The following is a 21,339-nucleotide window of genomic DNA, read 5'->3' as shown; positions in this document are numbered from 1 at the left end:
AAGGCAATATAAGAGCTCTCTGCATGCTCCTTCAAAGTCCCCATGAACCTATTATTATTTCAAATACGAAGTTAAAACAAACACTCTAGCAAACAAAACAAACCAACAGCTACCAGTGTGTATTCTCTGGAAAGGGCACTGCATTTGAGAAGAAGCAGGTACAGTGCTTGGCACATGCATGACCTTGTCCAAAATCAAACACCTTGTGAGGTATACATCTCACGGGGAGGAGGGAGACGGCTCACAGAGGGACAGCCAGGGCTCGGTCTGGTCTCTGTGCCACCTCCATGGGGTGGCAGGCCTCTGTGGGCTCTCAGGGCTGGCTCTGCACCCACATCTTTGCCCAGCACATTCCTCACCACCTGCATGCGTTACCTGCCCCCAGAGCCCCACCCACCCCAGTGACACCCATCCTCGTCTTAACACGCCACCAGGGGCACAGCAGGTGGTATCAGTAAGTGTTAGATGAACTGGTGACGAGAAACACCCTTAGCCACTTACCCATGACCACAAGAAGACAAAATGCTCACGACCAGACCATCAAGTTTCTCTATTTAAAAGCCAGAGTAGGAGTTCCCATTGTGGCTCAGTGGTTAACGAACCTGACTAGGATCCATGAGGACACAGGTTCGATCCCTGACCTCGCTCAGTGGGTTAAGGACCCAACATTGCCATGAGCTGTAGTGTAGGTCGAAGATGAGGCTCAGATCCCGTGCTGCTGTGGCTGTGGTGTAGGCCAGCAGCTACCGCTCCAACTCAACCCCTAGCCTGGGAACCTCCATGCGCCCAGGGTGCTGCCCTAAAAAAAAATAATAGCAAATAAAAAATTAAAGCTATAGTGTAATAAACCCTCTGCCTTCCTCTTGTTGATTAGTATAAATCATCCTTCTCTGCTTTTCAACTTTTACTTGGATTGATTAGAGCGTTCAACAGCCAAAATCAAGATCCTATTAAACCGCTGACCTTAGGAGATGAGCAGGATGGCAGATTCTTTCAGAGTTAGATTTTTTGTTTTCTTGTTTTTCACCTGCCCTTAAGTTATTAAATTCATAAGTGCTGGCAGCCTCCCAGTAGGAGTGGAAATATTTCAGCAACATACAGCCAGACTGCTGTCACATCCAAGGTAACGAATAAACTCTCACACTGTGTAGCTTAGTACAATGGAAAACACTTTTTCCCCTTTATTTTCAGGATAAAAGGCCGGGGCTTGGATAAAACATTTGCCTTCCGCTTAGTTTATTTTGCAGCACTTTTAACCAGCTGTGGATGTGACATATATCACCACTGCTGAAAATTTCCTGTAACCAAAACAAAGGGTCCAGGAGGAAGAGGCAGAAGAAAAGGAAGCCTCAGTCCGTTAAGCCCTCGGTACGAGCTGGCACCACCCAAGGCTCATGCCAGGCATGCTTCATCTTCGCAAGGATCCTGTGAAAGAGGTCTCATTACTGTATCCCCTCAAATCTAAGACAACAGCTACTCTAGGACACTGATACTTTACATAAACAACACTAAAAAAGATCAAAATGTGACCAAAAAAGACTAAGACACACTGGTTTCTAATAGTACTACTTGCGAGACACCTCCTCATTTAGGGATGTTAAAATGCGAGTCTTGGAATCAAGTGAAACTCAGGAAGACTTCCAGATTCTGATGGAGAAGCAGCTCGGGCTAAGTACAGGGGAGGCTGGACTCCCAGCCCCTGCTCTTTCCTTGTAAGACCCCATTTCCCAACCCAGTGCCCCCAACACACACACTTGGGCTGGGGCCCCACCTCTGGCCTCACTTCTGTGATAGTAGCTCAAACCCTGCTTTCAACAGAGGGAAGAAGACAGACACTCCCTGAGGACCAGGCGCTTGTATATCCCTCACCACATCTAATCCTGACAAGCTGGGTGGCTGCCCGCCCACAAGGCACCTCTGCAAGAGGAGAAAAAGCACCCTTTTCTTAAGACACTAGCTCCCCCTGTCAAAAACTGCTCACAATGTGCTCACTCTGCTGGAACTAGATACTCTACTACCATGTGCAGAACACTGTCATAATGAGTATACAAATCTATGATGAGTGATGATCTCTTTAGACATGGTACCCTTGTGCAGTGTGCAACCTGCACAGCTGTACACGGTGGCCCCAATAAGTCAGTCATGAAGATATTATTATTATCCCATGTTGTAGAGGAAGAAGCTATACTTTGCCTGAGAGGATCAAATTCAGGCCTATATGCTTCCAAAGCCAATTGGGCAATTCACAAGGAATTTAAAAATCAGGCAGAAACACAGATTGTATGCACGTGCCACCAGAGAGCACAGGAGAACGCAGGAATCCTGTGGCGGAGGCACCGGGGAAGGCTGCTCCAGGGAGGGAGATGAAGGGATCGGGGAGGGAGGCAGGCAGGGGGCAGAGGCAGGCCAGCCAGTCGGGGGAGGGAGCAGAGGAGAGCCTTAACCCCCAGGGAGCCTTGAGTGCAGAGGGGAGGACAAATTCAAGGTAGGGAGGCAGGTGACAACTCCGGGTCCTCAGAACCACCCCCCAAGGAAGCTCGCCCAGGAAAGGCGAGGGCACCGGGCCCCACAGCAGGAGGCCCAATGGGGGGGAAGAGGGGTAACCACACAGGAAGCCCACCCCCTGGGAAATTCCAAGAAGTTGAATCTGTATTTGAAATCTCTGGACTTTATGTGTATCCTTTTTTTCTTTTCCCGCCCATGCAGAGGTGCCTGGGGCAGGGACTGAACCCCAGCCAAGACTGTGACCTAAGCCACAGCTGTGGCAATGCCCAGATTCTTTAACTCGCTGCTGACGGGCCAGGATCGAACCCGCATCTCCGCAGAGACCCAAGCCACTGCAGTTGGATTTTTAACCCATGCGCCACAGCAGGAATTCCAATCTCCGGGTTTTTATTTTTTCTTATTTATTTTTTTATTTATCTTTTGTCTTTTTAGGGCCACACCCGAGGCCTATAGAGGTTCCCAGGCTAGGGGTCCAATCGGAGCTGTAGCCACCGGCCTACGCCAGAGCCACAGCAACGTGGGATCCGAGCTGCGTCTGCCACCTACACCACAGCTCACAGCAACACCAGATCCTTAACCCACTGAGCGAGGCCAGGGATCGAACCCACAACCTCATGGTTCCTAGTCGGGATTCATTTCCACTGTGCCATGACGGGAACTCCAATCTCTGGGTTTCAGATGCTAGCAGGTAAATGAGATTTTTCTGGGAAAAGAAAACCACGCAGGACAAAGAAATCAAGTCTGCAGGTTGGATGTGCCCGAGGGCTGCCAACTTGCAACTTGGGAGAAAAGGTCTTCCACCTGGGTGACTAGGCCACCGTTAAGCAGCGGGGGCATGGAGACTGGTCTGCAGAAACAGAGAGACAGAGACAGCGTGAGGGCCACACCTTTCCCCACCCCTCTGACTCCCCAACACCCAGCAAAGTGCCTGGCTCCGGGGAGGCAGCTCCTGAATGCCACTCATTTTCAGTTTCATAGGCTCTGGATTTTTCACATCTTCCACAATGATGCTTACATGGGTCATCCAAGAAAAAAATTAAATTTGAAACGTTTATATTGATATTAGAAATAAAGGCACAGTAAGTAAGATCTCCTACTGATCCCCAAACAGCCTGAGCCCCGCACAGCCTGACGGGCTCTGGGCCAAACACCAGGCAAGGAAGGACAGCGGGGCCACAGCTGTGGGTGCTCGGCAGAGACGCGAACCCTGGTCACAGGACAGATGTTTCCCAGGGCTGATGGTGTCCTGGTATTTCTCTCAGAAGCATATCAGCCACTGGACTGGGTGACTGCAGGTGGGTGGGGACATCATGTCCTCTGCCTGTCCCTGTGGGTCTCTCATAAGGATAGGTCAGAGTGACACTGAAAGTGCAGTGTTCAGATGACAAAGAGAAAACAGAAGAGAAAGTGGTTTAACCAGAAGCCAGATAGATTTAATTTGGAACTGATGAGGAAAAAGCATTCTTTTTTTCTTGTTTTGCCTTTTTTTTTAGGGCCGCATCTGTGGTTGTATGAGGGTTCCCAGGCTAAGGGTCGAATGGGAGATACAGCTGCCGGCCTAGACCACAGTCACAGCAACGCAGGCTCCGAGCTGCATCTGCGACATACAGCACAGCTCACGGCAACACAGATCCTTAACCCACTGAATAAGGCCAGGGATCGAACCCTCATCCTCACGGACACTAGTTGGATTTGTTTCCAGTGGGCCACAAGGGGAACTCCAAAAAACGCATTCCTGATTCAAGAGCTACATTCACTGCAACAAGATACCTGGTAGGGATGGACAGCCAAGCCTCAAAGTGCCAGATTTCCGAGCTTTGAAAGCGTGGGCCAGGTGAGCACCTGCCCAGCCCAGATGCACAGGGCCCAGTGCACAGGAGGCCCAGGATTAGGGGAAGCCCAGCAGGAAGAGGTACAAGAGCTCCTAGAGCTGGGTGTTCTGGGAGAGATCCCACGTGTCAGCCGTGGCGGGGGGAGGGGGGGGACGAAGACTTCATGGCCAAAATGGCACCCCCAGCCTCCCCACCCACCCCAGTTTCAGAGTTACATTAGACCACCCACTTTGTGTCCACAGGCCTGCAGGCCAGTGACCCCACCTGATCCGCCCTGCTGTCCTGGGAAGTGGCCAAGTAGATGGTTCCTACTACTGTCACCATCACCTCCACCATCACCTCCACTGCCATCCCTCCATCACCACCACCACCATCACATCACCTCCATCACCATTCCCCTATCACCATCACCTCCACCATCACCAGCATCACCAGTATTACCTCTATCACCATCACCTCCACCACCATCCCTCCATCACCACCACCACCATCACATCACCTCCATCACCATTCCCCTATCACCATCACCTCCACCATCACCATCACCACCACCACCATCACATCACCTCCATCACCATTCCCCTATCACCATCACCATCACCATCACCACCATCACATCACCTCCATCACCATTCCTCTATCACCACCACCTCCACCATCACCATCACCACCACCACCATCACATCACCTCCATCACCATTCCCCTATCACCATCACCTCCACCATCGCCAGCATCACATCACCTCCATCACCATTCCCCTATCACCATCACCATCACCACCATCACATCACCTCCATCACCATTCCCCTATCACCATCACCTCCACCATCGCCAGCATCACCATCACATCACCTCCATCACCATCCCTCTGTCAATACCACCATCACCACAATCACCTCTGTCATCATCACCACCGTCACCTCTGTCATCATCACCATCATCAACTCCATCACCACCACCGTCATCGTCCCCATGTACTGAGGAGAGAGCTAGGACTCAGAGCAGTTAGTGGGATACTAAGGAGCCCCGGTCAGTTAACACAAAGTCAAAACTTGACCAAGACCTCCCAAGTGGATCTCCGTAACTGCCCACCCCCCTGGGGCCAGCACTGTTGCAGGAGGTAGTGTCATTTCCTGTAATAACGTAGCAGAGCCCCAGAAGAACAAAGCCTACGAGGCTACAGAGACATTTCAAAAGATTGATTACAACTACGAGTAACTATACCAAAAAGGGAACCTCATTCTTGTGTGTTAGAATTTAAGACAGCAACTCACTGCAGGGAGGGGTAAGCTGGAAAATCAAAGTGCCACCAACCCACCCAGACCACACACCTAATAAGTACGCCCCCACACAGCTTGACAACAGGTCTAGAACTAGGGAACAGAGAATCACTACATATAAGGCATCAGCTTTTGGGGGGGGGCGGGGGAGGGAAACATAGGTTACCAACACACAGTAAACCCAGGGCCTTCGCTCAAGCAGGCACCATACATGTGCCAGGAGCACCCTCTGCTGGCCAGTCTGAGCACTACACCTTCCGTCGGAAGGATGAAGCCATTCCCAAGACTGAGCAGAGACCCGAATGAAAATGTGGCTAATATTCCCTGACTCCTACCTCTGCTGGAGGCCATGCTTTGCTCACCACCCATTTAATATTCACATTAATCCAGTGAGGGAGGGGCTGCTGTCCTCACTTCAAATCAAGTAAACTGAGCCTAAGGAGGGGATGCAATGTCACTCGGCAGGTAAGCATAAAGCAGAAGCACAGCCCAGGCCCCAAGCCCATCCTACATGCAGAGTCACCACTTGCTGTTGCTGCTTCCCCAGCAGGGCTTGGGTCTGTACTGGCAGCAAGTCCTGGACGACCCGGCAGGTGAGGCAGACCCAACGCCAACCCCAGATTCTCTGTCCTAGTCACCACCAGCCACTGCCCAGCCAATTCTCAACCCATATAAAAGTTATCTCCAAACCTTATGGTGCTTCCCCATTCACGGCCACATTTTTATGCTAACAAAGTGGAACTGAGTCAAAGAAGTTTAATTCAGTGCTCCATTCGCACAGAGTACAAAAGGGGCCCCACTTCTTGGCAGAGTCAGGACAGGTTCTCCTTGGGCCTGGGGCTTCTGCATGTGTTCTGCTTGGTCTCACAGTGAATTCAGTCTGTGAACATCCACAGATCTGTTCATCACTTTGAAACACTTTTCTACATGTGTGCTGTACATCATGTTTCTCAACAGCAAATTTTAAAGGAAAAGATAGAGGGGAATCTCTCATTTTAAAACAACAAAATACGGAGTTTCCTGGTGGCCTGGGGGTTAAGAATTCGGCATTGGCATTGCTGCGGCTCTGGTTCGATTCCTGGCCCAGGAACTTCCACATGCCACAGGTGAGGGCAAAAGATAAAAAATCAACTTAAAAATTCAGATGACAAAGTGAGGTGAGAAGCCCAGACCTAAACATGAACCCACCTCTGCTCCAGGAGCCGTGCAGCCCTGGCATGTGTGGTGGCCTCCTGAGCCTGTGGGGGTCTGCTGGTGCTGCAAAAGGACTGCAGGACATCCCCAGCTGGGGACTGACACTTCTGACATGGTAGGAAGGGCAGTCATCTCAGCCAGGAGCTGGGTCCCCCAGCCCCTGCTCCCAGCCCGCCCCCGGCCACCCGCCCAATGTGATGGAGTCTGTGTAAGCCTCTGAGCCTCACTAGACCCCATTAGCAGTGACCTTGAATGTTTTAAAGTGGAACCTGGCCTGCAAGCCTCACCCAGAGGCTCACTTACACAGAGATGGACAGAGCCGCCTGGATGGAAGCCAGGGTGTGGGGACAGCCCCAGACAGAGCCCCACTCCCCTCTGGCCTGGCCAGGCCCGCTATGCACCTGCCCTCCCACCCGTCCCCGGATAATCTCCAAGGCGCCCTCCCAGCTCAGAGCTTCAGTGCGCTGAAATGCCAATAAACACACACCCTAACTTTGGTATTATTATCATGCATCTCATGAAATGCTGATGAGCATGCCAACTTCTTTAGCTCACAAAGTTAACGTTTCTGTTAAATGCAAAGGAGAAATCCCACGGGTGCTCCTTTGTTGAAACTGCATTAACAAAATGAAATGAGAAACGCTTGGTACCAGCTATAATTAAGGCTGGGCCAACAGCTGCATTATAGTTTCATGCATACACATTTCTCCCATGTTGAAACGTGGCGTAACTTTTTTAAGTTATTTTCAAGCTCTCTCAGAGTGAGAGCCCTGGGCGATAGTCGACTCACACTTAACGTCAGAGCTGAAGAAAGCACCACAAATTTTATGTCAACAGGAACCACAGCCCTCACCCAGTTCTCTAAGCAGCTGCACCATCCTTGCCCCAGCAAATAGGGGGAAGCTCTGAGGATGTGGCCAACGCCCTGCAGGGACATCAGCCCCCCTCGTGCAGACCAGAGGGGGCCCAGAGCCCTCCCACCATGGGAAACACAAAATGTGCAAATTCCTCTCTCATTTTTGTTTTTTGCCTTTTTTTCCCCCCTGCTTTTTAGGGCCGCACGCAGGGCACATGGAAGTTCCCAGCCTAGGGGTAGAATCAGAGCTACAGCTGCCAGCCTACGCCACAACCACAGCAACACCAGTTCCAGCAGCGTCTGCAACCTACCCCACCGCTTGCAGTGTTGCCAGATCCTTAACCCACTAAGCAAGGCCAGGGATTGACCCTGCATCCTCATGGATTCTAGACAGATTACTGCTCAACCACAAGGGGAAGTCCCTCCCTCTCATTTTACAGTGTATCTGAGGGGAACAGCAATGCTCATGGCACCGCTGCCAGGCCTCTGAGTTTCCAGCATTTAATTATTTGTTTATTCATTCATTTATTTATCTGGCCAGAGCGTGCAGTGGCTTGATGTGGGAGCTCAGTTCCCAGACCAGAGACTGAACGGGGCCGCAGCAGTGAACCTAACAGTCCTAACCACTAGACCACCAGGGAACTCCCCTGAGTTTCCAGTTTCTGTGTGTTGTTGTTTCAGTTTATTTTGGTTCCTTTGTGTGGCAAACCCGCCCAGTCCCATTTCCGAAGGCAAAGGGCTGCCTCGAACCAGCTTCAGCACGGGGCCTGGGGACAGCAGCTCTGGGGGCCCTTCTGCATGACTGGAGGAGCCGTTCCCTTCCTGATCCCTGGGTCCTGGGCTGGAGACCCAGCTGCTGCCACCCTGCTGGGCTCATCAGGGTGGTGGGGGCAGGGGGTCAGCTTGCGGAGGAAATGCTGGGGAAAGGACGTTGCATTGCTACACAGGACCCAACACCCGGGAAGAACAGGTAAAACGGGCCTGTAGACCAAGCAGGCAGGTGGAAGGGGCTCGGCACCATTCCTGCAGGAGGCAGGCCGGTCCCTGCCCGTGGGACGCTGCCTCATGGAGACACAGACACAGACGTTCCGGAAGGGACAGTGCTGTCCTACAGAAAGAGGGCCGCTCGGGTGATCTCAAAGTTTCTGATGGCCACATTAAAATGAAAAGAAACAAGCATAATTAATTTTAATAATACATGTCATTAACCCAGTGTGTCCAAAACATTATCCTTTCACGTGTAATCCACTTTCATTGATACAGTTGCTTTACAGCATTAGCAGAGTCAGTACCCAGTGGTTCGTTATACACATGTAAATACTTACCTATTCTGTTTCAGATTCTCTTCCCTCGTGTGTTATCATAAAACACTGAGTATAGTTCCCTGTGCTATATAGTAGGTCTCTGACATGCTGTTTATTTTTAAAAGATTGATGAGAAATTTTTATTGTTGTTGTTGCACTAGGTCTTCAAAATCTGACGTGTATTTTCCACTCAGAGCACATCACAGTGCTGACCAGACACAGATCCAGTAGTCACAGTATTTCCAGGACACCTGGCAATTGTTTCACTGCAGATCAGAGAAATGTGACATGCAGGCCCCACTCCCTGACAGCCAGTGGGACAAGAGCGGGCCTCCACCACCCCAAATCTCCAGCACCCCAAAATCTTGGAGACCCACAGAGTTAAGAACATGAAGATGAAGCGTGGACCTTGCCAGCCAGAGCTCCTGTCCACACTATCAAAACGAAGCAAAAGACAGAGGCATCTTCATGTATTACCGTCACAAGCTTCAGAGGCCGGCTGTCTGCTCTGGGTTCCTGGGGTCATAATCAGAGGAGATAAACTATAATAACAGCCTCGGAGTTCCCGCTGTGGCTCAGGGGTAAGGAACCCGACTAGTATCCATGAGGATGCAGGCTCAGTCCCCGGCCCACTCAGTGAGTTAAGGATCCAGCACTGCCATGAGCTGTGGTATAGGTCGTTGATGCGGCTTGGATCTGGTGTGTTGTCGTGGCTGTGGTGTATGGTGGCAGCTGCAGCTCCAATTCTACCCGTAGCCCGGGAACTTCCATATGCTGCAGGTATAGCAGTAAAGAAATGAAAAATTAAAAATTAAAACTAAAAGAATTAATACAATAAAATAATATAAAATAAAAAAACAGCCTGGGCAAGAACTGAAGGCAGATGTGGGAAACCCACAAATTCAACTTCAAATTTTAAACACCTGCTTTACTTACCATGAAAGCCTGCAAGTGGACTCAGTTACAATGTATTCTGAACTTAAAAAACTAATTCAAGAAGAAATAACTGACCTCTAATATTCAGATGTGTCTAAGGTTTGTTTAAATTCCAAAAGAGAGCTTAAAATTTAAGCAACAAGAGCCACAGGGAAAAGAGAATTTTCCAGACCCTCCGGCCACCAAACTTCAGCCTACAAGAATGATCTGGTCCATTCATCCTGGCAACTAAGCTATAAAGTAAATATTAGGTGTATGCTCCACATACCTGGGCTATTCAGTTTTTACTAGGGGAAAAAAAGTAATTTTTAACTTAGTCTCACAGTTCAACATTTCAGGAACGTCTGGTATATACCACATACTAGGTGTGCTAAGCACATTTAGAAATGAGTAAGACAAAGACCTTCCCTCCAGGAACATAAATAATCCATTTTATTCAGGAAAACAATTTAAAGTGACTGTGGCTTTACCTGAGGCCCAATTTCATAGACTCTTGCCTTGGAAGAGATGGAGCATCCAGGCCCCCAGCCAGTGCCCTCCCTGCCCCTCCCCGGGTCTGAGCAGCTACCATTCTGTTTACAGGTGAGGGATCTTTAGAAGGTCAGGCAGCTATGCAGCCAGCCCCTGCCCCTGCACCCGACCAGGCTACATGGTAGCCTTGGGTCCCCTCCCCTACAGGTCCAGCATCCCGGTCCTTCTGCCATGCCTGACAGGTCCCGCTGTCCCTGTGGCCAGGCCAGTCCTGGCTTGCAGACACCACCTCTCCAGACACAGGTTTCTCCTAAACTGCCACAGCAGGTCCTTTCTATGCATGTCCCCTAGGGGGCGATGAAGGGCAAAGGAGAACTCCAGCCTCTGGGAACTAGTTCTGAGATGCTGGAAATTCTACAAAGTGGAGGGGGCTGGTGAGTGCCTGCTTTCTGATTGTCAGACTTTTTTTAAAATCCAAAACCTCATCCTTCCAGTCTCAGCTCCTCCCTCACTCTCTCAGAGAGACTCTTCTTAAATCCCTGGAATATAAAGCAGGTCTCCATTTCTTTCTCTTGTCCACCCGCACCGTTGCTTAGAAGAAATTACCAGTTTGCAACCATGTGTCTGATTGTGTGTTTATTTATTTGTTTAATCTCTCTCTGTCCTAAAAGACTGCAAATTCCAAAAACATCACTATCATTTCATTCAAAATACAGTTAAAAGCTTAAAGAGATCAATATTTAAGGTTAACAAACCTACTTACTTCTAAACAAAGAAATGCTGTTTCCTTTGTCATGAACAGGACTAGAACACTTCCAGAATATTCACCTAAGGTCTCCTGAGAATGCTGTTAACCAAGGCATTCGCCTCCTGCTTCCTAGCATGACATTAAGACCAAGGGCTGGGGAAGGAAGAGCAGCTCAGAGTGGCAGAGCCGCCAGCCAACGCCCCCCAGAACCTCTGACTTCTGTTTGTAAAATGAGAATAAGCACAGCATCAGGACTGGTGGTTATAAGGAAGAGAAACCAGACCAGACAAAGGGCCTGGGAGAAATGCTCAATGAAGGGTAGCAGTCCAGAAAATATCGGGGCACCCACCCCCCATCATCAAGGAAGTCCCGCTCTACTCCACCTCCTCCCCTGGACCACCGCTCCTTCCTGGAAACACACCCCTGGGTCACATCTGTGGGTAGGTCCCCACTAAAAAGCGGCGAAATTCAGACCTCTCTCTGAAACACAAGAAATACTCACCCTGGAGTTCCCTGGTGGCACAGTGGGTTAAGGATCCGGCATCATCACTGCTGTGGCTCAGGTCACATGCTGCAGGCACAGCCACGAAGGAAAAAAAAAAAAAAAAGCAAAACAAAACAAGAAATACTCACTCCCAAAGTTCACAAACTTAAAAAAAAAAAAAAAGAAAAATAAATAGTATGAGAAAAATCCCTAAAATGAAATGCAAACAAACAAATGAATGAAACCACTGTGGTTTAAATGAGTAACTGTGACTGCGCTGAAATGCGGGGAGGGGAAGAGCAAACTCAAGTCACTTTGGAAGTTGGGTTTGCACCAAATGAGATCAAGCAGGACCCTGTGGGGACCCCCAAGGTATAGGAGCCCCTCCGGGTCCCCAGTTTCTCATTTGTAGAAAAAGGCTATTGTCTCCTAGGCCTTCCCAGAGTTCAAAGAGCAGACCCAAGCAGCTGCTAATCAGGGAAGTGAAGGAATGCAGAAGCAAAGGAAAAGCAGTCCAAAAAATAATAGTTCAGGCATAAAACAAAATCCAAATTCCTCCTCAAGGGATATATATAACAATTTGACTCATATCTTTGACTTGTTCTGCAGAAACTAACACTCTCCCCACCGAGGTGGGGACCACAGACTCACAGACCCCAGACCAGATGGAACCAGAAAGCTAATGAAACCCCACCAACCAATCAGAAGAAAGTCACGTGGACGAGATGGAGAGAGCAAGCTTGAGAGGGACAACTCAGAGAGTAGGACAGGTGGGACCCTCAGACACTGGAGATGGCTTGCAAAGGGATTCTTGTTCAAAATAACAGTAATGACAAAGGATGCTCTGTGTTCCTTACGTCCAAGATTCCAAACATCAGGTTCTACACAAATCTCTCTCCTTCCTTGAGCCACTCTGGCTGGAGCCTCCAAAGGTCAATGGAATCATCAGGCCAAACCTCACAGACCCTTTTCCCCTCTAACGGACCAGCCTCCTGAGGGCCTCCAGCGGTCAAGGGCAGTGTCCTCCTAATGACCCTTTTACCTTGGACCGTGTGCCTGGACAGGCAGGCAGCAGTCACTGAATCCCAGCAGTGAATCCTGCCCGCCTGATGTTCTTCCACCCCTTCTGCTCAGTTCCTGCCACCAAAGCCCTACTCCTGACCCATGCCCCACCTGGGCATCTCCAACTAGAGGCGAAGACTCAAGAAAATTCAAAAAGAACATCACAGGATGTTTCCTCTTTCCTTTGGCTGCGCCTGTGGCGTGTGAAAGTTCCTGGGCCAGGGGTCAAACCCATGCCACAACAGTGGCCCAAACCACTCTAGTGATAATGCCAGATCCTTAACCAATTGTGCCACAAGGGAACTCCAAGGATGTTTTTTCTGATGATTTTGCTTTCTTCTAAAAATTGAAAAGAGAAGGAGGGAGAAGGGGAGAGAATGACATGAAAAGAGTTGAGTCAAGCCTAGTGTTCAGGGCTCGCAGAACTCTCCTGAAGCCCAGGGACCTTCTGTCGCTCCCCACCCAGCCCACATGCACTTGATAAAATCCCCAAGTATGGAATGCTGCTATAAATCTCCAAGAAAGGCAACGGGACCCCAAGTCAGAATTAGGGTGACACTCTCAGGGAATGACGGCTGTAGGGCACCTCACAGCAGGGACAAAGAGGGAGTGGGGTCCATGGAAACTGTCATCACAAAAAAGAATATTAGTGATGAGTGGGTAAGGGCAGCCATGTGGCCCTCCTGAAGCAGGCGGGACCTCTGCTCCAGGGCACTCTTCAAAGATGACCTTGAGGGAGGGGCCTCAGTCCCCAGGAAAGGTCTTTCGGAGGTGCTTCCAACAACCTGGCGAGCACTGTGCCAGCTTCCTAGTCCAACTCCAAAATAAAAGCAGGGAGCAGAATGCAAAGGCCTTCTCCTTACCACTGCAGGAGGGAATGGAGAATTATGGACCAGGGCTATGTGTATAAAGCCTGAAAAGGTACACAACCCCGTGTCTGTTAGGTTCGTTGCTGCTCTTTCCCTAAAGCCAAACAGACAAAGGCTGGCTGTTCTCTAAGTTAAAATTCAATTAATTACCAGTCCCATGGGTTTTTTCCTCTAATGCATTTCCCTAAATATGCCCCTAACCTTCACGCCCAGAGCCACTGCCCTGGGGTGAGGGTCAACCTTGGGGTGCACCAGGATGGGTCTTGCTCCTGCCTGCACTTCTGCCCCCAAAAATGTCCTCCCATATAGTCTTTATAACTTTAAAAATTACTACAAAGCTATAGTAATTCAGAATGGTGCTGACGAAGAATAAACAAATAGATCAATGGAACAGACCAAGAGAGCTCAGAAATGGACCCACACATAATTTTCACCAAAAGGACCAAAGTAGGGCATCCCCATGGTGGCACAGTGGAAACAAAATCAACCAGGATCCATGAGGATAAAAGTTCAATCCCTTCCCTTTCTCGATGGGTTGGGGATCCAGCATTGCTGTGAGCTGTGGTGTAGGCTGCAGATGCAGCTCAGATCCCATGTTGCTGTGGCTGTGATGTAGGCTGGCAGCTATAGCTCTGATTCGACCTCTAGCCTGGGAACTTCCATGTGCCTCACATGTGGCCCTAAAAAAAAAGCTAAAAAGTCTCTCTTAACAAATGAGGCTGCAAAACCTGAACATCTACCTTTGTGGGGGGAGGGGAGGGAATTCCGATCCCTACCTCACACCACACACAAATGATTTGAGATAGATGAGAGATCCGACCATAAAAACAAGAAGTATAACCATAAAAACAAGAAGTATAACGCTCTGAAAAAAATAAGCAAACCTAGGAGGCTATCTTTGTGACCTTAAAGTAGGAGAACATTTCTTAAAACACAAAAGGCACTACCTGTAAAAGCAAAAATAATGGTAATCATCTGGTAAATCAGACTTCACTAAAATTACAAACTTCTGCTGATCAAAGATAAAATTAAGGAAATAAATAAGCATGCAGCAACTGGGAGGAAATAGTCACAACACATACACAGGACAAAGGTCTTGCATCCAGACTTTATATAGATCTCTACAACCTAACAATTAAAAAGACAAGCAAGCCAGCATTCAAATAAGGCAAAAGATTCTCCAAAGATTATATACATATGGCCAAAAAAGCACAAGCAAAAGTACTCAACATCACAGGTTACGAGGGAAATGCAAATTAGATGAGACGCCACAGTACAGCCTCCAGAATAGATCAGAGGTAAAAGACCAACGACACCAAATGTTGGTGATGATGTAGAGCAAGTGAAATTCTCTCACTGCTGGTGCAGCTCCTCCGGAAAGCTACTTGGAAGTTTCTTAAAAAGTTAAATACACCTCTACCCTACAATCCAGCCCCTCCGTCACCCAAGAGGAATGCAAATCTATGTCTACAAAAACCTTATACAGGGCTGTTCATGGCAGCTTTATTTACAACAGCCAAAAACTGGAAACAAATCTAGGTGTTTATCATAGAAACAATCTGGCACATCCACACAGTGGAATATTATTAGGCAATAAAAAGACACCAAATACCAGATCTCAAAATCTCTATGCTGAGTGATAAAAAGCCAGATGCAAAAGAACTACGATGTTCTAGAAGAGGTAAAATTAAAATCTCTGATGAGAGAACTCAGACTAGTGAGGGTGACAGACAGGGACTGGGTGGAGAGGTGCAAGAGAGAACCTTCTGGGCTGATGAAAGCATTTATGTTATTAGGGGTGTGGGTTACACAGGTGGTCAAACCATAAGCTTAAGGTCTGTGCATTTCACTGAATGTAAATTATACTTTAAAAAACTTGTCTCCAGGCAGTTCCTGAAAGGCAAACCAGCTGACCCTTCAGCCTCGTTCTTTGAAGTCTTCATAATGAAGTCCCAACAGCTTCCTACTGTCTGAAAGACTCTTCACCACAGACCTCTACACCCCACTGCTGCCCCTGGCCTCAGCCCTCACCTAGTCCCACAGAACACACCTTCACCTTTGGGTGTGTCACACCTGTGCCTTGCACCACCATCCCCCGGCAGAGGACCTCTGCTCACGCTGCAGGTTCCAGCTCAGGCGCCTCCGCTTTCAGGAAGCCCTCCCAGAATCCCTGGGTGCACTGTCCTCCCCCCAGCCTGAAACCTTCAATTCCTGGGGCTCACGTCCATCCTAGCATCTGGCGCCATCTCCGCAAGGGCTGGTTTTCCACTGCCGGGACAGCATGAGGGCCTCAAAAGGACATAGAGACTCATACCTGACTTTGCATTCCCAGTTCCTGGCACAAAGTGTGGCACAAATATTTGGGTGAACCAGAGAATCTGAGTGGAAGAAAAAAAGGGAGGGAGGGAGGGAAGAAGGAAGGATCCTAAGGGGCAGAGCAGGAGCTGTGGCCCCTGAGTTAGAGGCCTGCTGGCAGAGGGGAAGAGAACATCTAACAGAAGGAAAGGGGCCAGCCAGGGCCCCTACCAGGAGACTTGGGCCTTGGGGCTGACTCACAAGGCCCTCTAGGATGCCAGGACATCGGAGACCCTCGTCTTCCAGAATGCTGCTCCCAAAGCCTCCTGCTCCTGGGCTCCGGATGCCAAGGCTGACCTGGCCCCGTCTCCTCCTACACTCCTAGCAAGGCTAGCAGCCACCTCTGAAGCCGGGTCCCCACCTTTCCCATCCTGTCTCAGCCCAGACTTATTTGGGGGCACAAAGGTGCCAGATTCCAGAGTGCAATAATGTGCAACTCCATCTGGTACATGATTTAAAAGAAGAAAAATCTGTTACTCAATTTAAATCCTTTTTCTATTAATGTGCCAAGCATAATCTGTTCATAGGCAGGTAGTTATCTATATATGCTACATTCTTTGGGGGGGGGGAATGTAACTTCAAACCTGTAATAAGTATTTAATATGACTGTTTTTGCTTCACCCCCAGATTACCTTTTTCTTTAAAAAAAAAAAAAAATCAAAGTCTGTAGACTTTTCCAACCACAAATGTGCTCAAGAAGCAAGAAGACAGTGCAGCAGGCTGCAGAGCAGGGAGCAGGGAGCCGGGTCTGGGTGAAAAGGATAGAGAGCCAGCCCTGCACCTGCACTGTGAGCGGTGAGCGGGGGCTAGGGCTCCTTTTGCAGATGCAGGAGTCACAGGAGTTACGTGACTTCCCTCGGGTCAGGAATCCGACCTGAGTGATGAGCAGCAGATCTCTGGACCCAGACCACGTGTCCATTCCACCCTCCAGAGAGTTCCAGCCCTTAAAGTTGACACTTGCCCTTGAGAAATTTCCGAGACAGTGAACGTTTAACAGGATAAACAGCTGAGAACAAAGAGAAAAGTTAACTCTAGGCTAAATCCCCTCTACATAGTTAAATCAGCCCCTCTTGCTGGGGAGGTTTTCAGAAGCAGCAGGCATGAAACTATCTATAAAAGGAAATGCAATTGAGGAGAATCTTTTTAATATACCTAATTCTTGACTGCCCTGGTCCTAGGCAGAAACTGAATTCTACCTAAGGATATCTACCTTTGAAACGCTGTTATGTAAACTGCAAGGTAAGGCAAGAAAAGACACAGAGATGGGAAACCAGCTGAGGAGGGGGTGGTGTGATAACAGCTCCAATTCACCCTCGCAGCTGGTTTACTGGTTTACCACGGAAAGGCCGGCTCTTACTGACCAGAAGCAACTCCAACTTACTGCACTGGCGCTCCTAAGTTGACCCAACAATCAGGTGAAACAAGAAATTCTTTTCAGAAGTTAGCTGACCACAAGTTGACGGCAATTCATTTAAAAACAAGAGTTCTGCTCATTTATTACATCGGCAGATTGAAGGGAACTACAACAAACGCCCAGGTTTCTTTTTAAAAACTGTCACAGGTAAAACTCCAGAAGAGGAGCAGTGCCATGGACCAGCAGTAGCCCAGTGACCTGGCAGAGGGCAGTCAGCAAATAGAGAAGACACTGTCACTGCCCCCGGGGGGGAGAACAAATCTGATTCCACACTGGGTGTTTCTTTGACTTTAACCTTTGTATTCTACTGCCTTTGCTACAAGCTAATTCACTGAAAGAAAGTTGCCTATTGCCTGAAATATACAGGAGCGCCCCTTCTCAGGGCTCTGCCCTTTAAAGGATAACACTTTTCTATTCCTAAGGAGATAAGAGTTGCAGAGTACAAAATAACATTTGTCTTGCTGGAGGTTTAGGGGAATATTGCCACAAACCTACCTGGAGAGCTGCAAGAACAAGGGATTCCGGCATGAAGAAGTCTGCCAGCCACACTTCCTGCTCTTTTAGTATGAAGAAGCCTGAATTCTACCTCAGGTCAGAGGGTTCTTTGGGACACGAGTCAATCATCTTCTCCATCTGCTGGCTTTCCCAATAAAGTCGCTATTCCTTGCCCGCAACAACTCAACTCTCAACTTACTGGGCTGTCCTGCAGTGACACCGTTACTGTCACAAAGTACCAGGTGATGCACTACTCTGGCTCTGGCACGGCTCCATCACTACACACACACTTGCCCCAATCTGACCCAACCATGGGATGTGAGCAGGACCAAGGGCAGAAGGGCTCTCCACCCACCCCTGCCTGGCGTGAAGCAGGGAGGGCCATGCAAAGCTCTTGGCTTGAACTGAAGAAGCAAAGAAAAGTGCCCCGTGGCAGTCGGGACGGTGACGTCAGCCAGCCAGCAAGCATAAGCTCCAGGTGTCTACTGCAGCCCCCGACCCCCTGCGTGGGGGACACGCAACATAGCTGCTTCAGTATCAAACGGTAGGCCCAGAAGATGAAGCTGGGGAGGCGGTCCTGGCGGGTAAGCCTGTGACATTAAGCTTGTATTTCCAAAAGCTCACGGGCTCTGCAAGGGAACCAGACCGACGGAGGGAGGTGGAGGCAGTCACTTAGTTTCTTCGTGCTTCCACTCAGTAAATGCACACTGAGCACCCACTAGGGGACAGGCGCTAATCCAGGGGATGGAAGTACAAGTCAGGCAGCCGCGCTGAAGTTTGGATTTCATCCCAAGTCGGAGGAAGTTGATTTTTAAAGCCTCAGCGCTGCCATTAATAAACTGTATGAAGTTGACCTCTCTGAACTTTTGTTCCTCGTCAGTAAATGACACACAAATTAGAGCTGTCGGGAGAAATGAGCAGCAAAAAGCGTGAGGTCAGTGCCCCAGCGTGCACGCTTATTGTTAGCTGCGGATGAAGGAGCCCCAGGCTCCACGTTAAGGGACTTGGACCAGGTGTTCGTGGAAGAACCATCGCGCTCTCGCATCCAGCCGGCAGAAAGGCTGCTTCAGCCGAGATGCCAGAGACGGCTGCCTGGAGGGGGTGGCATTTCAGCTTAACTTTAAAGAGTGAGGAACGGGGGCCCACGGAGCTGGGCGGCCGGTAGAGGATAAATTTACAGCTTATCACAGGGTGTTAGCGGGTTCCCAGTAGCAGCAATGCTAATCCTTGGCATTTGTGGCTCCCTCTGTAGAACATAAAGAAAATTTCCTTCGGCAGCTCGGTGGAACCCTGTCCCTTCAAAACATCCTGGCCACGTACATGGGTCTAGAGAAGCCACCCGCTTCACAGAGGAGCAAACTGAGACCGGCCCACCCAGGGACCACGCGGACAGAGTTGGAAGCCTCGGGGTTCGAACCTCCCGCCTGCCAGGACGCCTGCGCTCGGTCGCCGGCGTGCGCCCCGGCCCTACCCGTTGCCCTGGAAACGGCCCCGCGCACGCGCGCGTGTGGCTTCCCGTTGCTCGTCCTTCCGCTAGCACCCTCGTTGCTTTTTTTCTTAATAAAAACTCAAGGCGGCGGAATACTTCCAGCCACTGAACGTGCCGTCAAAGGACGCCGTTACGTCCGCTCTCCGCCCCGGGCCGCGGATCCCTCCGCCGCCCGGCGGCCTGCGCGCTCTTCCCCCGTCTGCAAGCTCGAAACGGCTTCCCGCGCGCCGCGCCGCGCCCCACCCCCACCTCATCCCCACCCCAACCCCCAGCCCGGCTCACCTGCCGCCCGCGTCTCCATGGCAACGCCCCCACCGCGGAGGAAAAAAAAGCCTCGGGCTCTTCCGGGCCCCCTCCCGCGCCCACCGAGAAGGCGGGGCGACCCGCTGAGGCTTCGCTTTTTATTTTTATTTTTTTAAGAAAAGAGCCGGCGCGGTTATGGCGAATCTGCGGCATCCAACATGGCGGATGGAGTCTTCGCCCTCCTCCTCCCGGGGCGCTGACGCCGGCGTCGCGGACGTCAGCCTCGGACGACCCTCCCCCCGCGCCGAGCGCGGCCTGGCTGGGCCGGGCTACTGCGCATGCTCGGGTCGGCGGCCCCCGCTCTGTGTCCTGCTCCGCGGATTCCGTCGCTCCGCGTTTTGAGCCTCTCCTGGGAATGGGCTAACGGGAGGCCTGGAAAAGGGCTTGCGGGATTGGGAGTCTTCCCTGTTCTGCCTGGATCATCTACCTGCTGGCCGATCCTTGCAACCGAACCACTGGGCCGGACGTGGAAGGAGAGTTCCACGCCGGTGTCCCGGTTCCCAGAGATTTAACTTTTCTTGGCCTTAGTTACCTAATTTGTCAATCGGGGCAGTCACAGCCTGCCTCCTTCTCAGAGGTTGCAGTGTTTCCCAAGTGGGATGCTTTCCTCGAGGAGCACCCCTATAAGAGCTGATTTAGTCTTAGAGACAGAAACTATCTGGAACCACCTCCACCCAGCGACAGGCTGCCTCCGTCCTCCTGATGGTCTTGCAGAAAGTCTCGGTGGGGTGTGAGCGCGCCTCCCTAGCCCTTGCTCAGCTCCCAGAACCTGGCTCACAGCCTTCTCTCTGCAGGTGACAGTGTGTGGTTGAGACGTAGTGACCTCGTTTTCCTCCTCGGTGTTAAGGTGGTTAGTGCACCACTTCCTTCAGACCTCTGCTTAAATGACATCTTCTAGCGCCCGGGCCCTCGGGACCACCCCATCCGAAGGAACCTTCCTGAGTCATTTTGTGTTTTCTCCGTGCTATTACAATAATTTTTCTCCATCTCGCCTTGGTCACCCTCTTGGCGCTAGAAACTAGAACTGAGTCTGACAGTTATTTGTTGAATAAATTAATGACTTCTTATTGCGTGTATGTTTAAGGTTGCCTTCTGTTTATAAAAAGGACAACTTTTTTCATTTATGGTAGCAATCGTATAAAGTTTTCTTTTTAAACTCATTTACATTTTAAAAAATCAGTCAACTTAAAATGGTGCATGCAGTACAGAGACAAGGAAAATAAGTAAAAATAAAACTTCAAGTGAGAAATTTGGAAAATACCAAAGTGTAAATCTTTGCCTATTGTAAGTCTCCTGGAATAACCTCCCCTCTATTGCTGCTTAGCTGGAGAATTCCTTCTTCGGCTCCACCCACACTTCTCCGTGCCCATTGCACTTCTCTGCTCACCCCCTCCCCAGGGGCTAGACCATGAGCTTCTTGAGCACAGGAGCCAGGCAGGTTTTTTTCTCCTTTTCTCACAAATCCTGCTGCACAGCAGTGTTCCTCAGGGAACACACTCGTTCCCATTGGCACTTGTTTTCCAGTCAGTAAAACGCGCATGAATATTGAGCTTTAGGATGATGCTAATTTCTCAGGAGTTCCTTAATCCTGTCTTGCTCCTTAATCCAGTTCTTAGGAGACAAAGAGTCATTGTAAGACCCCCAGATTTACAGCCTTTTAAATATATGTTCAGAGATACCTCCTCTCCCCACTCCTTCATTTCATCCTCACAACAACTGAAGGGTTAGATTGGACAGATAT

The 21,339-nt window shown here is 49.9% G+C and overlaps 1 protein-coding gene across 50 annotated transcripts in view; it reads right to left on the bottom strand.

Annotated features, from left to right (window-relative positions):
• Positions 1 to 19,774, bottom strand: part of ZFAT (zinc finger and AT-hook domain containing) — a 383,679-nt gene extending 363,905 nt beyond the window's left edge. For 14 of the 50 annotated variants that reach the window (XR_014842930.1, XR_014842931.1, XR_014842932.1 and 11 more), the window contains exon 1: positions 19,578 to 19,774. Coding sequence is in view for 4 of the 50 variants with exons in the window: in XM_085021014.1 (XP_084877140.1) it covers positions 19,578 to 19,596 (19 nt within the window). In the remaining 46 variants the exon portion in view is untranslated. Of the gene's footprint in view, positions 1 to 11,629; positions 11,699 to 17,806; positions 19,377 to 19,577 lie in introns of those variants that run through there. The other 36 variants (XR_014842957.1, XR_014842958.1, XR_014842935.1 and 33 more) reach the window with 8 other exon arrangements.
• Positions 19,775 to 21,339: the final 1,565 nt, after the last annotated feature.

This window comes from Sus scrofa, chromosome 4, assembly GCF_054392235.1.
Source record: "Sus scrofa isolate SSC_HxYL_T2T_F1_AM1 chromosome 4, Sscrofa_HxYL_maternal_Yorkshire_Landrace_v2.0, whole genome shotgun sequence".
Lineage (NCBI taxonomy): Eukaryota > Metazoa > Chordata > Mammalia > Artiodactyla > Suidae > Sus > Sus scrofa.
This window is presented reverse-complemented; position numbering and strand designations above follow the sequence as displayed.